At 31.7% G+C, this 21,619-nt stretch overlaps 1 protein-coding gene across 4 annotated transcripts in view; it reads left to right on the forward strand.

Moving 5' to 3' along the window:
• Nucleotides 1-21,397, forward strand: part of LOC131846373 (uncharacterized) — a 29,188-nt gene extending 7,791 nt beyond the window's left edge. Inside the window, exons 5-11 of one of the 4 annotated variants that reach the window (XM_059195646.1) lie at nucleotides 1,548-1,657; nucleotides 3,699-3,710; nucleotides 6,003-6,186; nucleotides 7,346-7,423; nucleotides 9,373-9,539; nucleotides 10,027-10,149; nucleotides 16,084-21,397. In XM_059195646.1, coding sequence (XP_059051629.1) covers nucleotides 1,548-1,657; nucleotides 3,699-3,710; nucleotides 6,003-6,186; nucleotides 7,346-7,423; nucleotides 9,373-9,539; nucleotides 10,027-10,149; nucleotides 16,084-16,215 — 806 coding nt within the window. In that variant the 3' untranslated portion in view covers nucleotides 16,216-21,397. Of the gene's footprint in view, nucleotides 1-1,547; nucleotides 1,658-3,698; nucleotides 3,711-6,002; nucleotides 6,187-7,345; nucleotides 7,424-9,372; nucleotides 9,540-10,026; nucleotides 10,150-10,700; nucleotides 10,815-12,208; nucleotides 12,443-16,083 lie in introns of those variants that run through there. The other 3 variants (XM_059195648.1, XM_059195647.1, XM_059195645.1) reach the window with 3 other exon arrangements.
• The last annotated feature ends 222 nt before the right edge of the window (nucleotides 21,398-21,619 follow it).

Consider the following 21,619-nt stretch of genomic DNA (forward strand, 5'->3'; position numbering starts at 1 on the left):
ATCTTTAAAATCTCTCTCACAAGATTTTTTTCTGTAATTGGAACGCCAAACAAGGTGACGAGCTACCTGATGATAAGTGACGCCTATATACATGATCAGCTTTATCATCTTGTATCTTATCGTATTACTCTTCATCTATTTTGAACGTTAAATTACAATTAGCCTTGAAAATATAGTTGAAAGACATTTATTTTTGATGTCGGTTAAAATCTAGTTTATTTGTATACAAAAGAACAATGATGAACACGTAACATGCCATACGTACGACTTCGGTGCCTAATTGGAACATTCTTATTACATTTGAATTCAACGATAAAATCTCATTAACCATTAACAATATGTAGATATGACTAACGTATAAATTTCGCTGTATGCGTATTATGACTGTATGGCATGTGCATAAACGCACGCATAAATTATATATTCTTGTCATTGACGCATGCGTTGTATTACAAATATCTTGGTAAGACAAGTAGTTATTATGTACACAGATTAGTCGCCGTGAAATTGCCTTTTAATTTGATTCTAAAAATATTTTAGACAATACCATTCTATTCGTTTCACTGTCCGTTTTTGCTACAATATTGACTAATTTATCGATTCGCGTGAACAGTGTAAGTGCATTAGCGTAACTGATTAGAAATCATGTATAATTATAAAGGGGATTATCCTGATTGACTATTATTAAAACACCGTATATTCGGTTGGTGCTAGAAGCTAAAAATTTTGAATATAGATTTTTTGTGGTGTGCTTGTAAATATCCATTAGAAAATATTTATCTAAATTGTGAGGATGGTATATTATGGATATTAAACGAGCAAATCCGCCGTATACATCGAGGTCGCTGGTAATTGGATGACGGTAGACAAAATCGCTACAACACAGCATTTTTAAATTAAGATACTAAACAATAGTAATGATATCTATTTTGGGAAGTTGCTTTAAATTGCTCAATTATGGATAATTATTACGATACTCATCTGATTTACTGATCTTTATCGAATCAAAATATATTTATTCATGTTACTGACTACTTAAGATATGTCAAATCTACCGTCAGTTCGGAGTGCTATCGAGACATGACAAGAAATTTAGCTCTTATTCTTTTTAAATGAACTTCTACATGATTACATAAATACAGCTCGATTTTTAAATTGAATTATGGAGAATAGTTTTAGCGATATGATGTATAATGTTTTGAATGTTTTTTTATTTCTTTGAAGTTTAAGTACTTTTGTATGAATTATAAGTACATGCTAGTCCCATTGTACCCTAAAATTTTGAATGATAGAGAAAAATCATAGATGGACGGTGTAGGGTATAATATGGACTCTAGATCTAATTAAACTTTTCAGTCAAATATATTAAGAAGCTGTTAACATAACATAGCATTGTAATCATTGTAAACAACATAATTATTTTTAACTTGTATTGTACCTATGCAAATTGTTCTTAATTTTTTGTGTACTGGACAAAAAAAAGTAGAGAATCATCTTCAATTCGCCTGTAAAATGGGTATGATTACGAGATATTGTTTCATTTTTAGGTACAGGTATGACATCTGAGGCTTTGGGCGTGTCGGTGGCACCATCGTTTTTCCACTCTTGCGTGTCGGACGGCAAGACTGCCACAATGGAGGACGTGCAGCGGTTCAAGGTCAGCATACCTATTATGATCACAGTCCAAATATATCATACGCCTATTATAGTACTTAATGAGCCGTTACTACTTTGCATTCGATTGCAACACAAATACCGAATTGAGAATATCTTTTATTTATTATATAGACTGAAATATATGTTGCCAAAAGTAGCCGTTGTTAAGAAGTTAGAAAAAAGTTAATTACAATTTATCTAAAGTAAATAATAGAAGATTTTTTAACTACAGTAGAAATTGAGTTTAATATAAGACGATGAAATAAATAATAATTAAATATTCTATTTATTTTGATACTTAATGTTATCGGCAAGTTCGTCCTTGTGGAATTTTACTTTTTTTTATTAATAAAATAAAAGTTGCCAAAGTTACTCCTTATTACATTAGCTATCTGTGAGTGAAAGTCCCGTCAAAATCGGTCCAGCTGTTTTAGAGATTAGCAAGATCAAACACAGAGAATCTTTTTAAAATAATTCTTTGATGTAAGTAGCGTACATGTACATATATACTTACATATGAATTTAGTGAAAAGCTCTTAATTTGAAATTACAAACAGACACTTCAATGTTATTTATTTTTATAGATAATAACATTAAACGATATTTTATTTTATGTTAATACAGATTGCATTAACTATGCAAATAGTATAAGACTTGTTATGTATAAAAACATACGTTGTTTACAACGAAAAATAGTATAATAATATGTACATATTGTGATAGTGGCTATATCATTATCAAGAGATTAATTTAGTACATGTCATGAAATAGGGATATGTAGGGATGAAGGTAAAATTTATACTAGGCCGAAACCTAGGTATTTACATAGCTTTCGGCAATAACGGCATAATACTTCACCATTTTCTAATTCTCTCAAAAGATTAGTCTCAAAAGCAAAGACTGACTAGTACATGTGTTAAAAATAACAACTTTTCACTTTGTTTCTTGGATTAACTTGTTTAACTTCATGATTTATATCACTGATTTTTTACTTTGACTTATGTACGTTACGTTACACCCTTTATGACGTACCCTCTGTATTTCATATATATTATTTAGGAATTTCTCTCTAGCTGCGTATTCTGAAATTCTATGTTTACATTATGTACTTCCACTTGTCATGTTCTATCAAATCGAAAGTTAATCTATGATGAATGCTAACAAGTGATTTTCTTTATCGACAACATTAACTGCATTTTCTTATCAGATAAGTAACTCGTATATCAATCTAAACATACAGGTATAACCCATTTTATAATTCTTATCACAATAATATTTGCAAATGCTATGAACAGTTGTGATATAGATTTATCGCGTTCTTAATATACGACTAGACTGAGAAACCATAGACTAGGTCTAAGTTTAAGAGTAGAAACTATATAGATTAATAGGTTTATCCAGTCATTTAAGTATAATACGACTGAGAAACCATAGGTCAGGACAGAGCTAATTTAAAATAATACGCCCTTAGTCCCTCGTCCACTATTATTTCCGAAGATTAAACTCTGTACCTGGAACACTGATTACAAAGCAATATAACAAAAAGCATTATATTTTTTTATTTTCATACAATTTCAATGCTATTATAGATAATACATAACATATAACATTACAATTTTCAATTCTTTTGTAATAAGTACAACAATAATTGTTTGAAACATATTGTCGTGATTTTTATCGCGGATGGGGTAGTCAGAGGCTTGCGATTGTACGCTGCAAAAGACTTGACATTAAACGTACCGGTTTTAATACATTAATAGAGTGAAACAGTTTTTAATGTTAATTCATAAATATGAAATATCATTTATCAAATTTTGAAGAATTGGTGTAATAGACGTTGTAAAATGACAAATAATAATCACTGAGACAAAGGAGCATTATTTGCTGATAATTTTTTAAATATTTTATTTACATATTTATATGCAATATACGATGGTGTCACATCTGATCGTTGTTCTCATAATGTAAAAACATATAAATACAATATAAAGGCGTTGTATATAGCTTAAATTACTTGATATGTCTAAAACATGCGGCTAAAGGCTGAAGTGAGCGTAAGTATCAGTAGTAATTAGAAGCACAATGAAAATCTATAGCTGTCTTTCAAGCTCTCCCTATCGGCTTCTTAGATAACTATGCTTTATGTAATATTACTATAGTGTCGATTATAATGCAGAGTACATGTTTTATTATATATTAGTAATGCAATTGATATATATGCTTCATAATACTATGCTTTAGAATAGTGTTTATATGTTTCATCATGACATATTTTTTATCGAAATTAATTAATAATATTATAGTGCTATAAAAAGTTTTGCAATATACCTATTTGTTGAATTTTACCACTGTTAGTTCATGCCAAGATCTTTACTTAATTTAATTTCTAGTTGGTTAAAAGGCATGCTATACACGAATTATAAGAAATTTCATATTACTGATCTCGTTCAAAATATAATGTAGAGTCATGAGTTGGTTACTCTAACTGGTTAATGGAAGGCAGCCATTTTTACACCTCTATATTTTATTATTGTTTATAATTTTTGTATTTGCCTATTTAACCTAGTCATAAATACTTAATCGTGAATTCATGACGCATTATTGTGTTTTTTTTTGTATAATAAATTTCATATGAGCACATGTTTAAATGAATGTTGCGTCCCACTTTCAAACAATAGGTACTTTGTTGCTTACTATAGAAATTTCTAGCCTCATAAGTTGCAAAATGGGTAAGAATTTTCCATGTACATTACACTACCTGACCCGCGCAACTTCGACTGCATCACACTTACCTGACTTTTATCATTATTTCGTCCAATTTAAGCGATACCTTTTTAAATTTTAGCCTGTGTCTTATTCTGATGTATAAGGTGCTATATTACTGTAAAGTTATATCAAGTGCGTAGTTTTGAATAGCAGAGAGAGCAGAGCATGAAAGAACTACCATCAAGAGTATCCATCTATTCATTCATCCATCCATACTCACAAACTTTTGCGTTTATAATATTGGTAAGGCAAGTATGATACATATTTAAATACCAATGTAGACTTTGAAGAAAGTCGTCTGCATGGGTACCTCATCACACTTGTGTGAAAATATTGAGGCATTTCAGTCCACTAAGTTCCCAATGCAGGAGTGGTATTACAAGCATCATGATAATGATGTCCATGATGCTGATCATCTAAATAGGTGGTGATACCACCATCAGTTGATTCATGACCGCTGTTTCCCATTCCAATTATAAAAAAAAACATGTCTGAACTATCCAGCGACTGTATTTTGGCATTACTTTGTTCGTATGTCCTACTTCCACTAACTTTCTTTTTACAGTGCTTGTGTACTGACATAAGTAGTACAGTATATATTAAAAGGATTTAATAGGTAATTTGTTTTGTGTTATTAGTCATATGAATTATAAACAATAGAAATATTTGTCATGTTTGGCTCACTTACGCATTGTAAACACTTCTTTTGCAATTCTTAGCAGCACTGATAACAGCTTGATTCATTGACTCCCCATTCATAATCATATCCTATCCATTGACTCATCTCTAATTTAAGTTGATTAAGAAATATTTACCGAAATTCCACAGTAGCTTAGTAATGTATGTGATTAATGTCTAGTTAAACGTATTGCCTACCTGTATTACTACTGTAACTGTGTTTTCTATTTAACAAGCTCTTTATTTAGTACTAGATGTCGCTGTATGTATTATCTAGGGCTGTTATTATAATGTAGATAATCTGGATGTAAAATGTTAAAACTTTAGTTAGTTTTTAATGCATATATCTAATATGTTGTACAGATTTATTAATTGTGTATTTTATGATATATGTAATATGTAGTATGAAATTTATCTTATTTAAGCCCTTATGGAATTTGATGCACAATGATTATAATATGAGAAAATCTAGGTCTATTTTGATCAAGTATTTATATTTCTTTATAAAAAAATAAAAATAAAGTTCCGAAAATAGATATCATAATAGTATATGCAAGTTCATATAATTTTTGTTAGATTGTTATATATTCGGGTTCTTGCTTTGTCTGATTTATGTAAAATAGAAAATATGCTATCGATCCACATGATGGAAGTATAAACTGAAAATTGCATATATAACTAGTTGTATCTGAATACACTACTGCGTTAGTCGATAAAACTGGGAACGCATTACTAATTCATAACAAACTCATACGTGTCAGCTGGCAGCGATAGCCCACGGTCACCAGTTATTAACAAGTGGATCGTCAGTCAGTTTTTAACGAGTTATTACATTAATTTTATTCTTTTTCATATTATTCATATTATTATGACATTTTATTATTCAATTGTAAAATTGGCAGGTGGCCACACGTATCATGCGGCAGTTGATCGAGCAGTTCAGCGCAGGCGATCTATTCGGCAGAGAAAACTACGAGTATTATGCGCGTGTAACGGGACGCATACTGCGTGTAAAAGACGAATGGATATGCTCGTTTAGGGATCCGCCGCCGCCTCGTCACCATAGGGACCAAGAGGCCTATGCTAGTAAGTCTATTCATTTTTTTTTCATAAACATTTTGTATCAATATCTATAATAAATTACCTACTGCCGTTAGAAATCTTTGTTTAAAATAGTTCAAAGACAAACTAATGAAATGGCTGATTAATAAGTGTTTTTACTCGTTAAAACATTATTTTACATGTAATATAGTTGACATTATAGGAATTCGTATTGTTAATATTATAGTGAAGATTACTCAAAATAATTTTTCATTCAAAAGACATTCATTAATATTAATTTGCAAGTCGCATAGACTCAATATTAGGACTACCATCAAAAAAGTACATCTCCATCTGTATAACTACCACATTCATCGAAGTAAATAATTACATTTCGCTTCATAAATTTTATATCTTCTGGATTTATTTTTACAGTTAGAACATCTTATGTAACTAACCAATACAATTCTGATATTGTTTACTATATTTATATATGTAATTACTCGCTGACCCGCGTCGTCGTGTTATTTGCGCATGCAATAGCACAATAAAGAGCCGACAATTGAAAATGATTTCTAGACTATATTTAGACTGATTCTATTCTTAATTGGAGGTCTCTATTAATTAATACATTGTCATTTAAATACAATACTATACATATGGTTACAACTATAATTCCAGTTGGGATGGTCATTATGGCATTTTGTCATTTTACCATAACGCTTTAGCATCATATTAGTAAATGTAAAATTGCTTTTGTCAGATCAAATGCATAATCCGGAGATTAAAATATCTAAGTTAAGTTTTCACAAGAATTCTTTTATTCCACGATATTGGTAATTAAGGATATGGTCTATAGTATAATAAGGTAACGTATTAAATGTATTCCTTAGTTACTGTATTTTAATTGCAACGATACGGATTTATTTATTTATTTAAAGTTATTGAATTGTACAATAGGCGGGCTTAATGCTATTAGCAATCTCCACATGCCAGGGATTACCTTAGTGCATTGATACTCTAAGGTGATAAATGTAGTTCGATAGTTAATAAAATTTACATATTTATGTTATTAACAATCTACATTTAATTTACTAACTAGATTAGTTGCGTTACATTTAATTGTATTTCTTTTTCCAGAATATACAAATTATATTTCAAACTAGACAATAGTAAATCATAATTCATTTGTATTTTGTTACAGGACAATTATCTTTAGAAGCGGAAAAAACTTGGTTGCAGTGTGAATGTGATAGATGGGGAAACAAATTCAACTTAGAAGGTATATATTAACTATTATGTACAATATCACAGAACAGAAAAAAGAGGTGCAAGTATTGCATGATTATCTTAAACTGTACATGATATTTGTGTATCATTATACTGTTTATCTTTAATAATAATTACAGTACATCTCATACTTATATAATAATAATAATATATATAATACTAGCTGCCTCTACACACATTGTTTTGGAATATAAGTTAATATCAATATTAAAAATTAGGGTTGATCTACCCTATTGGAACTTTGTTGTTAAATTTAACTCTGGCCGTTATTAATAGAAGATATTACGACTGGAATTTAATATTTAGAAACAATTAAACCTTTTGTCTTCTATTATGCGTTTTGAAAATTTTCGCTTTTAACATGTTATGGGTCTCTTTTTACCATATTTTACTTTTGTATTTCACTACATTTATTTACACTGCGAATTGAACCCCTATGGTAGAAGAGTGCAAATTTAGCGTGATAGCGTTTAGTATTGTAGGTATATGTTTTAGGTATTGTGGTAGGTATATGTTGTTATTTACCTATTTTTCATACCTCTTGTCCTGCCTTAGAGGTATGAAAAATAGTTAACAATCTATTCTCATATAGTAGTTTTAATCATGCTGTGGAAGTTTGAAGAACACTGGTATATGTATATAGGCATAATAAAAGTAAATAAATAAACTATGTTTATAGTTTCGAGAAATTTTTACACTGTATTCTCATTTAATGAAAATTGTACTGCACAAACAATGTGTTTGTAGTTTCAAAGAATTTTGGCAATTATACACTTTTTTTTCTGTTCTGTGTTAACGTAGTTGTAGGTATTAAATAATACATGAAGCAAATCTTTCGCAGGTCCTCTGAATGACAATCGTTTAAGTTATTAATATAGTCAAGTTACTTTATTTCAATATTGTTAGTTGGTGAGTCTTAATAATTTATGAATAAGTTATGAACGTACGGGTTATTAATACACTTGTCATCGATTGACCTATATGAATATAAGATGTTACAGATAGTGTTTATTATTCTGAAACCTAACGATAGCATCCATGAAACTGAATAATGTTCTTAAAATTTACCTGATGTCCTTTTATCATATGGTAGTAGTTTGTATTGCATACAAAATTATTTAATTTATTTAAATTTGTCGTTAAAAACTATTTCCTTACCTTGTGTAATGGTAAGATAAAATAATTAATATTTATGTATGCACTTAAAGGTTAAAATCGTTTGTTTTTAAGTTAATAACTTGTTTAATATTGTAATAAGAATGAAACAAAGAAGGGTGGGATATAAAATAATAGCCTATCTTTTTCTCTAATATAGGATAGAGTTATTTAGTTTCGTATATTCTTTCGCTGGATTTCTGCTAATTTAACTATTTCTGTAACATCCAATATACTTCATTGTAATCATTTAATCTACATATAAAAATTATACGTAAGGGGTTCGGTGGCACTTAGCGGTAACAATTTGGTAATGTAGATGATTCACAATAATATAATCATACCATCACTATAATATAAATTAACCAGGCTTTAGAATACAATAAAAAGGATTTAACATCATTCTAATGTATCTATACAATTTTGGGATTGTTTTGTGTATGTATTTGCGTGACTATATTGTATATTAAATATGCAGTAGAATTGTTTTCAATTATTTTTGTGTTATTACGGTATAACTAAACTAGTTTAAATAAATGTGTAATTGTAGATATCAATAGCACTCATATATACTAAAGCTAATGAAAATGTAAGTCGTTAAAAACAATAATGAAAAAATAAATAGTCCTATTATAAAAGCGGAAGTTTGAAAGTGTGAATGCATGAATAGATATTTCATACTCTTTCACGCAGAAAATACTGAATGACACATAGGCTATAAATATCACCTGGGCGAAACTGTGTGTGTGTGTGGAACAGCTAGTACTACAAACATACCACTTGCAGGTCTTACAAAGTCTGAGGAGTGCCAGTCGATGCCGGCGCTGATGGGCGTGGTGGGTGTGGGCGGCGGAGCGGCCGGTGGAGTGCTCGGGCTCGGGATCATTCCCGAGCACAGCCTGCTCGACTCGTGCACGCGCCTCTCTATCTCACTCGAGGAGAGCGTCTTCAAGGTATAGTGCAGTGGAATTGGAGATTTCAAACCAATACTGTTGCGGGATAATATGGTGTTGTCATCTTATCGATATATCCGTAACACTAGTTGTGACACGCAACTTCTCTTTTTCTTTTACAGGATACAAAATTTCTTCATATAAAACTTTGATTTAAATAGCACTGCAAATAATGTGTCCGTCTTTTCCACTGTAAGTTTTTTAAACATACAATGTTGGTTTTGTAATCTATTTACTACACATTTGTTTAGACTTGGTCTAACCAATGTAAGATTAAAATCTTAATATATAATTCGACTAGCTGGTTTTCGACTTGCGATTTCGTCCTTATCTTTTTGATATAAAAAATAGTCTATATATGACGTTCTTGAACGATTTACGGACTCATTACCTTTGGCATTGAAGTCGGGTAGTTTAGTCCTGCTAGGACACAACGCTCTCAGTTCTTATATTTCTCTCTAGTTATTAGATTTATTAATAATTTCAGGTATCCGTCAGCTCGTCGTCTCAGTCATCTCGCAGTAATTCCAGCCCGCACATGACACTAGAGGAACTGCGGGCTATCAACAAGTATGCCGAGAGCACTAAGAGTCTCTCCTACTTGCCCCAGGTACGACTTTATATTTAGATTTAGTACGTTTAGGTAATACACATTCAGATGTAGGTGATTTTGAATTATTGATGTGATATATTTATTATTTAGATAATTTAAATTTTACATCAACATGCCTCCAGCTCCTTAAGTAGCATAATTGCAATCCCTATTTATTCGAATTAGGTTAGGCCAATATTACATAGCGTTCTACAATGTCTAACTGCTTATTTCTAACGGAGAAATATAGCGTCGCTGTGTAACAGTTGTTTACAAGTTTATTATTACATACATTATGATTGAACCTTGGATTGGAATAATCTAGTGTGCTTGAGTAATTTAGCTCTAAGTATTTGTGATATATAATTGTTATGAGTATATTTAATACCATTTATGCTCAATATTTCGAATTAATTGTGTGTAATATTTTTATATATATTTTTTTATTTTCTGTAATAGATTGCTTAAAAACGTATTCTCACATCAATATTCAAATTGCAAATTGTTCTGAAGTGTGATTATAGGGTTATACTAAGTTATGTGTACAACTACATGTATTTGAATTCTAGCGCTCGCTAAAGGATGTTATCTCTAAGTGATGGTGACACGAGTGCGCTCAGTATCCACCTGTAGAGTCTACACACACTGTCGGGCAGTCTGTCACCTTTATACTGTCTCTGAAACACGGATCACTGGAAAATAAATCGTATGTTCCAACAGAAAAGGCATACACTCAAACCTTTTGTTCCCTTACCATAGATAGTAGATTTGTCTGTGTTATGAGATATGATGCTTTTAAGTTATTTTCTTAAAATTGATTTTTGTATGACATATGTTTTATTTAGTAGCGGTCCGTGTCTAATTCTTACAAAATGCATGACCCAATGTCTGTTTTCTTGGTAAATAGTTAGGGCTGGCTATTTTGTTAGTATTTAGTTGTACTTCCATATACAGGAGTGATGGCGCAGTCAACTAGACTGTTTACCACAGTTGCTTGTAAGTAGGGTTGAGCACAACTGGGTGTTTTGGACGACACAAGCTTTCAGCTGCACTCTTGTGGATGCACATACCGCATCAAATTATCGGATTTGCTGTTGTCCGTACATCACTACGTTATATATTTATATAAAACTAGGCTAGGACTTGGTACTAGCCGTTATGAATTAAAAGAGACATTTATGGTTACGGTATAGTTATTATATATTGGTATGCCGACATCATCTGTGACTAACTGTAGAAACGAGTGAGTACTAATGAATCTAACATTCTTGTTTCATGTTAATCTTCTAACAATTTACATAATAATACATATTGAGTAACAAGGGTGGGTACTGTAACAATTACATGTCTACGTTCAACCAACAAGTTTCATTTTTAATCGTAATTTCATGTATCTGAACATTTTTCAACTATATATAGTCAATTTTCCTATTTAATGATAGGTATATTACGTATGCATTTCTTGCGGCTATTATTAATTAAATCCGTCAGTACAGCTGTTATCAAGGGTGCGCAGGGCCGTAGCCAGACGGTAGGAATATAATAATAAACTTCAAGCTTATACAATTTACTATAGTCATACGATTTTTTCATATATTTTTATATGATATCATATATATAGTTGCGTGTTGAAATTTGGGCACTTTAACAGCCAATATAATTAGTAGGGCATGTACCCTTATAAATTTGAGATATCTTGATTGATATATTATCGTTTAGTGGTGCAATAAAGATTCATCTGTAATAAAAGTACAAAATAGCTAAAAAGCTGATATGATAATGCCAGCGAATAAATATAGCTTGATATAGGTAGTTAGGCGAATCCTTTATACGCCAGTGTACAATTACCATAATTGAAATGATGATGATTAAAGGGACAGTCACGCCTGTCAACCTTTTTATTGTTTCTTGGAGAAAATCACTCGGGGAGTCCGGCCCACCCGGTACTTTGAGACTCCTACTAACAGTAGGTACATGTCATGGAGCGATTCGCGATAAAAAGAAATAGAATAGTGGCGCGGCCCTGGCCCCGTGGCGCGGAGACTCGGTGGTGAGGTGGTGGTGTGGTGGTGCGTAGGTGCACGAGCGGCAGCGCGCGCGCATGCGCACGCGGTCGGAGTGGTTCCTGCAGCCGGCCGGGTCGCTGGACGCGGCCCGCGCGCGCGCCGGTACGCCGCTCCCCCCCCTAGCGTCCGCCCCCGCGGGGCCCACGGGACCCTCGGGCCCCGCGGGCCGCTGCGCGCCCCAGGGGCCCCGCGACGAGAGCACGGCTCTCTACGTGCTTGTCGCCTGCCTAGAGTTTTTGTTCTGACCGCCCTCGCGCACCGGTACTGTGTTCTTGTGATCGTTCGCTTCGGTGCGGCGGACTAACCGGCTCACTGGCTTTCTGAATGCTGTCTTCCTCTTTGTGCGGTCAACGCATTCTGTTTACGTATTGCTGACGAGCGATGGGATTTAGATATAATAAAAATATCCTTGACATTGAATAAGTAATTCGCTCTATCGAAACGTTTGGAATTTTTTAAATTGTTTGTAGTAAATGTCGTGACGCCCGCGTTTGTTGCGAAATCGTTTTCAGTATAACAGTTCAATAATCACGAAACAAACCAAGTTGCAACAGTACTCTTTCTATACTTCCGCATGTTTACATTAAAAATTCTTGTTTTTCTGATTTTTTTCGAATTATTTGAGAGTTAGACTTATACTTTTCGAAGTTTTTACGTCACAACCCCGGATTCCATTCGGTACGCGATATTAGATAAGTTCGTTAGATATATTATATTCGTATTATCTATAATTATAGTACACTATAGGGATATAAATATCGTAATTAGAACCACTACACATACATTTACATGCAATAAATGAAATGTTGTATGTTTTAAATATCATTGTATACCACTACAATAGAGGAATAGAGCATTCAGTATTTTACTAAATAACACGGTATTTATGTTATGGGGGCCCGCTTTTCAGCTTACGCAAGCATGTCTTGTCCACCATAGCACACTTATTCATCACACCACCATGAAGCATGAATTACTGTCTGCTAGCATTGTATTTGTATCGTTATTGTATTTACGTTGGATACTTCCTATTTATGTTGATTATTAATAATGGGTTATTACTAATTAATGTTGCTATTTATTATATTTATTTTTAGAGTTTGTACTTTTTCATAGGTCTATACTATTTATTTGGTTATAAACCGGTTTCAATGTAAGTAACGAACAATATTATTTATCGCCTTTATTGCGACTGAGGTATGATATTTAACAACTTTTGTTTTATAAATAGGGTTGCCATGAATTCTTTTAATAAAATTTTGAATACTAGCAAGAATATGAAATTGATGGCAGCCTTATATCATGAAATAGAACACGTCCTAGCATGTTCTGTTGTATTGTATATGTGCAGCAAAAGACGGGCATGTCAAATCTCATTCGAGTTTTGAATCAAAAATACCATAATTGCGTCGTCTATTTATATGTGCTGCATCGTTCATTATATAGGTAGGCAAATATTATTCGTTTTTTAATAATTTTATCGATAGTATGTTCTCTTTCGTGTACAATTTAAATTTTTTTTTTAATTAGGTTCACGACTGTGAAGATTGTCAGTGTAAAAAATACCGAGCAATGATTTTTGTCCCAAATTATAATTATTTAGATTTTTATCGCTACTTAAAACGAATAATATATTTGGTTTCTCATGCTTTTGATGTTCAGTTGTGCAATAGCTGAATGGAACTAGTATACATTTTTTTTTCAATATGTTCCACAGTCGTCTACATATCTTGCAATTTTTTTTATATTTACTTAGTGTTCGCATTTTCAAATTCTAGTTCATTTGGAATCAAATGTTTCAGTGGTTTATATAAACCTGTTATTAGTTCACCTCTGAATCTTGTTTAACATTTTTTTTAATTACTAAAAAGTTTAATCTGAAAATGTGAACACTATACTAATTGTGTGCACTTAAAATGCTCGTTTGTTTATTGTCTTGTCATAGACAAGAGCTCATATGCACATATTTTTTAAATTTTAACGTGTAATGTATAGTATACTAAAACACCAATGCAATAACAATACAAAACCAAAGAATTTGCAAAATATGGTGTCATGTCATAGGCAGACATAGGTTCTCGTAATGGCGACGCAGTTGAGGTATCACGGATGTCAAAGAGTAGACTGTAGTGCAGTTTAGGTATATAATCGACGGTTATCACTTTTTATCTGCTAAACCGTCAGCAGCTTATTTACCATTTTTTTTTTCTTTACCATGTTGGCAAACTAGCGTACGGCCCATCTGATGGCAAACGTTTACCGTAGTCTATGGACGATGGCCTGAAACACCAGGGGTGTCCGTGCGCGTTGACGACCCTAAACCTGGCCAACACATTCCATTTAGCTAAAGAAATTTAAAAAAATCTGCACTTGGGATGAGTGAGTGACTTGACAACGTTTTTGAAAGCGAAATCGACCAATTCATAGATATTAGTGTGCTGATGTTCAATCGTGTTTTAAACTAGTCGACATAGAGGATTATCGCCGTTAAATGTGCTATTATATCGTACGTATGAGCTCTTACATTGGAAGTCATAATATGCATAATTCTAAATGTGTAGTTTATATTTTTTATGTTGCATATGGGTTAGTTGTGGTATTAATGGTTCGTATAATTTTATAATAATCATTGTTTTTTTTTTTAAATATATATTTTAACGTCGATGCGAATTTGTATGTATCTAATGTACCGATGCAAGTTATTGAGACATTCTTACATAACATAAATATATTTGTGAAAAATATCTGCAAATATTTTACGATTTGTGTTAGTAGTTATCAGTGAAAACAAAATTCGTTCATATTTTGTGTTCTAAATATAAAAATATAGATCAAGTGTCCACATTATATGTAAAATTGATTTATTTGTATCATAATTTGATTCATTTTAGAGCTTTATATTTTTCAGTTCTGAAGTATGTTGGAAGAAAATTTTCACTAATGTATTTTGAAAGTTGTAGCATGTCATTATTATAACATACCTCAATTGATTCTATTAATGCTAATTTATTATTTATACGCACGTAAAGTTATGCTTGACGTACGTTTACGCACGAATGTTCTAATTCGCATCGACGTGTCACCACTTTGGTGAGCATTGTGATGTATGTTTTGACAAATACTAGCACTATAGGACTACATATACAGAGTTAAAGCTTGACGAACAGTGCTCATTATGGAAACTCGAAACCGTTATGTAGAAACAGGATAGCTACAAGCAATATGTCGATACCATCGACCTTAAATAATGATGTCGAGAATATGTTTTGTATTCAAATTTGTATAATAAAAAATGTTGTTAATCAAAATTAAAATTATGTGTGAGCCTCAGCTACACAAAATGGTCTGTGGCTAAACTCATTGTTTTGCTATCAAAATGTTATGGTATAATATGATCAGTGAGGATCTACCATAACCTTTTGTCAATTGCTGCCTTTGCACGGTACATTCTTTCACGCGCGTCAGGAGCACGCGCGATTTAGCGCGCTAGCGCGCGTAATATCGCGTATGTATCAAATCATTAAACTTACTCTTAAAAATTAATTTTTAATTCCACGGATTTAATTTTCCATGTTTAAGATCTATAAATTATTAATAACTATGTCTTTGTACTATAGTCAGATGTACTTCATTTTGCAATATTAATTAATCATTCCAAAAAGACGCTAAAGCACTCACAATTTTAGAATGCGGGATTCCACACTATAGCGGAGTTTCGGTATTTTTGTCTACATTTACATACATATTTTTTCCTGTCCTGCGTGAAATAGCGTACGTATAAAAGCAGCTAACGAACGACACGGTCGTGGTAGTTTCCATAATGAGGTGTTGGTGCAGCGCGGGCTCGGTATAGAGTAGTCCCGGTACTAGCCCTCGTGCGGCGCAGGTGGCGAGCGTCGCAGCTCGCGGCGCCGGTCGCGGCGGGCTCGCGTGTGCTCGGGCGTCGGCGGCGCCGCTTGCCGCGCCCTCACTCACTCCGACACTGAAATCCCGCTCGCTCTCCAGTCTCGTAAAGTGACCGCCTGACACTCCCACCAGGCCATTCCGCACTCACCCCTCGGCGCTCGGTAACTCCACACCGCAGACTTTAGGCGGACCATGTAAATAGTCATGCGTCTAGACGTTGACTCGGGTTCGTTCGATTTCTAATTTATACAGTGTCATTAGCCTTGATGTTTGGTATATTATTGTAGTTATTGATTGAGTAAACATAAAATTAAAGGAAATAAAATTTTTATGTAATTATTTCCACATACAAATTTTCTATTATAAGTTATATATTGAAAATCTTAAAGTATTGAAATATTAAATATGTAACGTATTTCGAATCTATCAATTTTATAGGGTTGATTTGTGCATTTTTTTGTATTTTGAACTTACCACGAGTGACGAGTACCTATATGTTTGGTATAATACGTGTACATAACGAGAACGCCTAAAGTCTGCTTATTCGTAACGAATATGTTACTATAAATTAAGACACGACCCCTATAATGGCACTAGTTAGTATAAATTACTAAATTTTACGTTAATAAACTACTTAATGGCTATAATATCTAGCGTTAAAGAGTATATTTTGAAACAACGACTTATTAATGTAGGGGATGTGTGAGTTTTTCTTGATGCCATTTATAGCGTTTTTGTAATTTATCATAGGATAGCATGATGTCGTAGTTTTTCCCATCACGATATAACAAGAAAGTAAAATGTATGTAATTTGCCTATGATAAACGTAATACGACGACTATTGGATAATTGTTTACATCAACGATAAATTATAAAAGCGCCAACATAAATTCTGTCTGTTATGAATGTTTCAATAAGCACCCAATATTTATGCATTATTGTATTTTGCCAAGAATAATCTGCATTATCTGTAAAATTGCAATATTAAAAGGTTTCGAAAAAAAAATATTAAATAAACTTCTGTTAATTCTCGTCTGAAACAAAACCATTTAATAGATAAGCTCTTCTTCTCACCAAAAATGTTGTTAATTGTGTTTAACAAAATTTTTGGTAAGAAAATAATATCAAATCCAAAAAATGTATTTAAGTAGCTAATTTTCACCATAATTTCGTTTTCTGTTGTAGTTTCGATGCCCAAACTGATACTTAATATTATACTGATTTTTCTCCAAATGTAAAGAAATTCATAATCAGTTATTACTATATCACAATTTTAACGGATAATACAGATGTGTCATTAAACTGCATGATCGATACACACTATTAATACGTAAAGCTATTCTGTAAAAAATTACAACTTGACCACAGCGACACGTGACGTATAAATGCAGCATCACAATACGTTTCTTTTCGCTGTTAATTTTCTTAATAAATGTATTACGTATAAATACAGGGTTAATCCTAAAGGGTATACCAAGCCGAGTCAGTGATAGCATACCAAGAAATAAACTAATAGTCTCTAAAAACTAATATAAACATTTTTGAATAATTTACAATAATCTTTATAATCTGTGTCGTCACGTGATCAATTTAATATTTTAATAAAAATAATATTTTATTTCTTGATAAACTTTCACCAAGAAAGTTCAGTGTCATGGGTATTCTATCGCCTTGACAGAATACTCATTACACTTGGGAAGGATATACTCTTTACGATTACCTACCGCCACGGTCAATCGTGGCTAGGTTGCAAGCATTAGGTCTCTTGTGACATACTAAACAACTGTAATGTAAACAGTTGTTTAGTATGTAATGAAAATTCTAATCAAAATACATGCTCTCTATTTTTTGTACCTAGCTTGGATAACGAATTTTAAATTTAATACTTTTGTCTGACTTAACTTTTTATACTTTTGTCTATAATATACTATACGATTGAATATTTGTCGTATGAGTATTATACATGTTTAGTATTTTATATCCAGTTTATTAAATAACATAAATTCTGACTCGAGTATTTATATAGTATTGCTAGGTTCGTTCTTTAAACTATTATTAGTGTGTCGAAGCTTTATGTAAATCTGAATGTGTGCCATGAATTTAATGATGCAGCAGCAGCTTGTAATCAGAAGGTAAACTTATGTAACAAAAACAATGGCCCATATATGTAAAGGCAGTAGCTCGAAAGTTCCGGTGCAGTGCGTTAGAATGCGGAATTTTACTAATATATTTAACATTAGAAATAACGCACCGCGTCAAATTGCAACGTATCGTAAGTATCGAGAGACTACCTTAAGGTACTATTATTTGAGCTTTACTAAGTTTATATATAATAATAATTTTAAATAATTCACGACTATTCCCAATACTTACAATGCTTAAGCAATCATTAAACATGCATTTATAGGGATAACCAAATCATTTCCAAAATTTACTGAGATAATTTATCACAAAAAGATTTCTTGATACATAACTCTCTGAATTGCCTGTTGTATTAATATATTAATAAACTTTTGTGGAGATTTTACAATGATTTAGAAAATTGTAGCAGTATAAAATTCATATTAGTATTTATGTTTTAAGTAGTGCAATACGTTTAGATTTTATTTTAAATAAAATACATATTACTCTACTTACAAATTAACAATTCAAATTAAGCCATCTTTTGTGGTAAGAGTTGTCAGGGTTGAATGATATGACGCTCAAATAAAATCAGTTGCGGTGTAATTTCGTCGTCGTTAGTAATACAATTAAAATACATTCCTGTAAATAAATATTATTAGCCTTATTATATTCATAGTACGAATTAATAGCTATAATAGTTTCTTATTATCTAAATTTATTTGATAGGAGTAGTTTACTATTTATACTAGGTTTATAGAAGTGATCTTTAAGTTTTTTCCTTTGCATTTCTTTCTACCTCACTTTCAACCGGTAGATGCTCATATTCTATATACGTTATCATCACAAAAACACTTCATATACCCATGTCGTGAATGCCAAATTGTAATGCAATGGGATTATAACATGTGATCTCGCCAAATTAGCCAGGATTTTTAAGACTGAGATATCTTTCTACATTTTTTTAAACAACAACCTTTTAGGATGATTCTTTATAATATTTGAATAAAATGTTACATTCTGATCTATCTTGTCTATTATTGGATAGTACAAATTCATTCAATCAAGTTGTCGATTAAAATGTTTGTCTGTTTATTATCACGTAACAATAAATCTGTATGAATGCAAAATATATTATAGGGTGCTATTAAAATCTCTTATGAGTATAGTTATGTTGTTCAATACGAAATTTATGTATTATTTTGTTTGTCAAACCTTTTGTATTTGGTATAAGTGATAATCACAATTTTTAAATATTTAGAAGTGTCAGTTATAGTTGTTATCTGTAAATATAGTTTTGAAGGTTATTATAACCGTAACACGTGAATGGAACATGTTTTTATGCACACTGGTTCGCACATTGTTTCATTATATTATGCTATAAGTTCATATATTTAAGACTGTTTTAGATTAGTAAATTCAATGCAAGTCGGACGGTGTTTAATTATTACAATGTTGCGTACATTATAACTGTATTACAATAATTACGTGGCTATAACATTATATCTTAGCTAATATTTTGTAGACGTGAGGAGGCAGCTCAATATAGCTTTTTTCTATGTGTATTATAGTATAGTATAAATTAATAGGCTACATAGCCATACAGAGTACCTAAATAAGAGTTATTTCCATGTCGTGGATGCTATCAAATCTATTAGAACACCAAACTATATTTTTGAGGTAATCTATGTTAAATAATGGCGTATATTAAGATTGTACACTTCTCTCTAGCCTATCTAAACCCGGTTCATAGGATAGATTTAAACGTTTGTTATTAAAGGAAATATATGTATTTTTGTTAAGAGGCCGTTTTTGTTAAGATATAACATTTTATGAATGGTTGTCACATTGTTTAAGTTTCACTTTAGTTATTTTAATCTATTACTTAAAATGTTAATAATATAAAAAATTGAAAACTAATCGTGACACTAATGAAAAATATACCAAATTATCTCAAAAACAATTTACACAATTAAAGAAACTCGGAAATTATCAATGAGAGATATCTTCGTCCTCCGGAATGGCAAACGGAGTGGTATCACGGGTGTCAATAAAGTTATAACGTGATTTCGGTGGTGCTGTTTGTGTATATGGGGGATGATTACCACTTATTGTGAGGTGATCCGCATTCAAACAACATAAAAAACCTATATTGTGTTTCCTATATAGCAAAAACGGCCTTTTGAATAGTGTTTTAATGCAACTCAGTATCGAAACAAAAAAAGCAACGACTGACATGTAAACGAAAGATCAAATTGAAGATGATGAAGAAAAATTATCGAATATTTAAAATTATAAAACATACATTTGTAATTGTTTCTGTATATCTACTACCCAGTAGGTTGATCGTGAGGTGTAATATTTTGATGTATTATTACTATTGTATTGATGTAAAACGATACCTGGCTTGCATTTCTTGGATGTGTGCGTCCAAGTTCTTGTGTTCATTGGTTAGATATAGAGTATTAAACGAATGTAACCTAGTTGTTAACGTGTAGTTTTCAGGATACAAAATTTGCTATGTTATTGACTACAGTATTTGTCAGGACAGATCACCCTAGTTCCGTGATCGTGTGGCCACCATAGACAACAAACCTTTGTAATCTATGATATACTATTTGCTATATACATATAATATTGTCTTTTCAAGTGCGTCCTATTTTTTAATATAAATTAACGATTTCGAAGTTTATTAACTAAATACGAGTTTTTGTACAATAAAATATAAGTTGTTCTAATGTTTAGATAGTATATTTTTAATTTTATAAGACTGTTCATGTTATTATAATTTATTACTAAACTCGAATATAACATACTTATCATTCCACCGACCTAAGTATTTAACGATACCAGATGCATTTTAAGTATTATTTTCTTTCATAATTTTTTTATTAATATAGATCTCAAAGCTTTAACAAAATTACAACGGACTTTTTCTACTAATGTGTATTGTTAAATTCAAGTTGTAAAATATAACTGTCAGGATGGGACTTCGTTAGGCCCATCATCAAATTAATTTCTTATAATTGTTCATGTTGGAATTAATTACAAATATAATTCCTTTAAGTATTATTGTACCTACTACTACGGTATTCTCTTATGTAAATTGAGTTTTTATTGTCATATTATATTTGCACATTTTTCTATACGAATTATAAAGAAATACACGAAAATAAAAAGATATAACTAATTGTCGTTTCATTTATTCATAATAACGATTCCCATAAAATGTACTTACATTCTAATATTTCGATTGTTGTATAGACTATTTTTATTCTAACTCTTTTAGTAAATTCTCAATTGTATCAAACGCCAGTTATTGTTCTCTCCTACTATGATGAATAATAATACATACCGAAGATTTTTTCAAGTTTCCCAGAGCTTTATTTTGTTAT

The sequence above is a fragment of the Achroia grisella genome, unplaced genomic scaffold (genome assembly GCF_030625045.1).
Source record: "Achroia grisella isolate CSIRO2021 unplaced genomic scaffold, CSIRO_AGI_Agris_v1 utg511, whole genome shotgun sequence".
Classification (NCBI taxonomy): Eukaryota; Metazoa; Arthropoda; class Insecta; order Lepidoptera; family Pyralidae; genus Achroia; species Achroia grisella.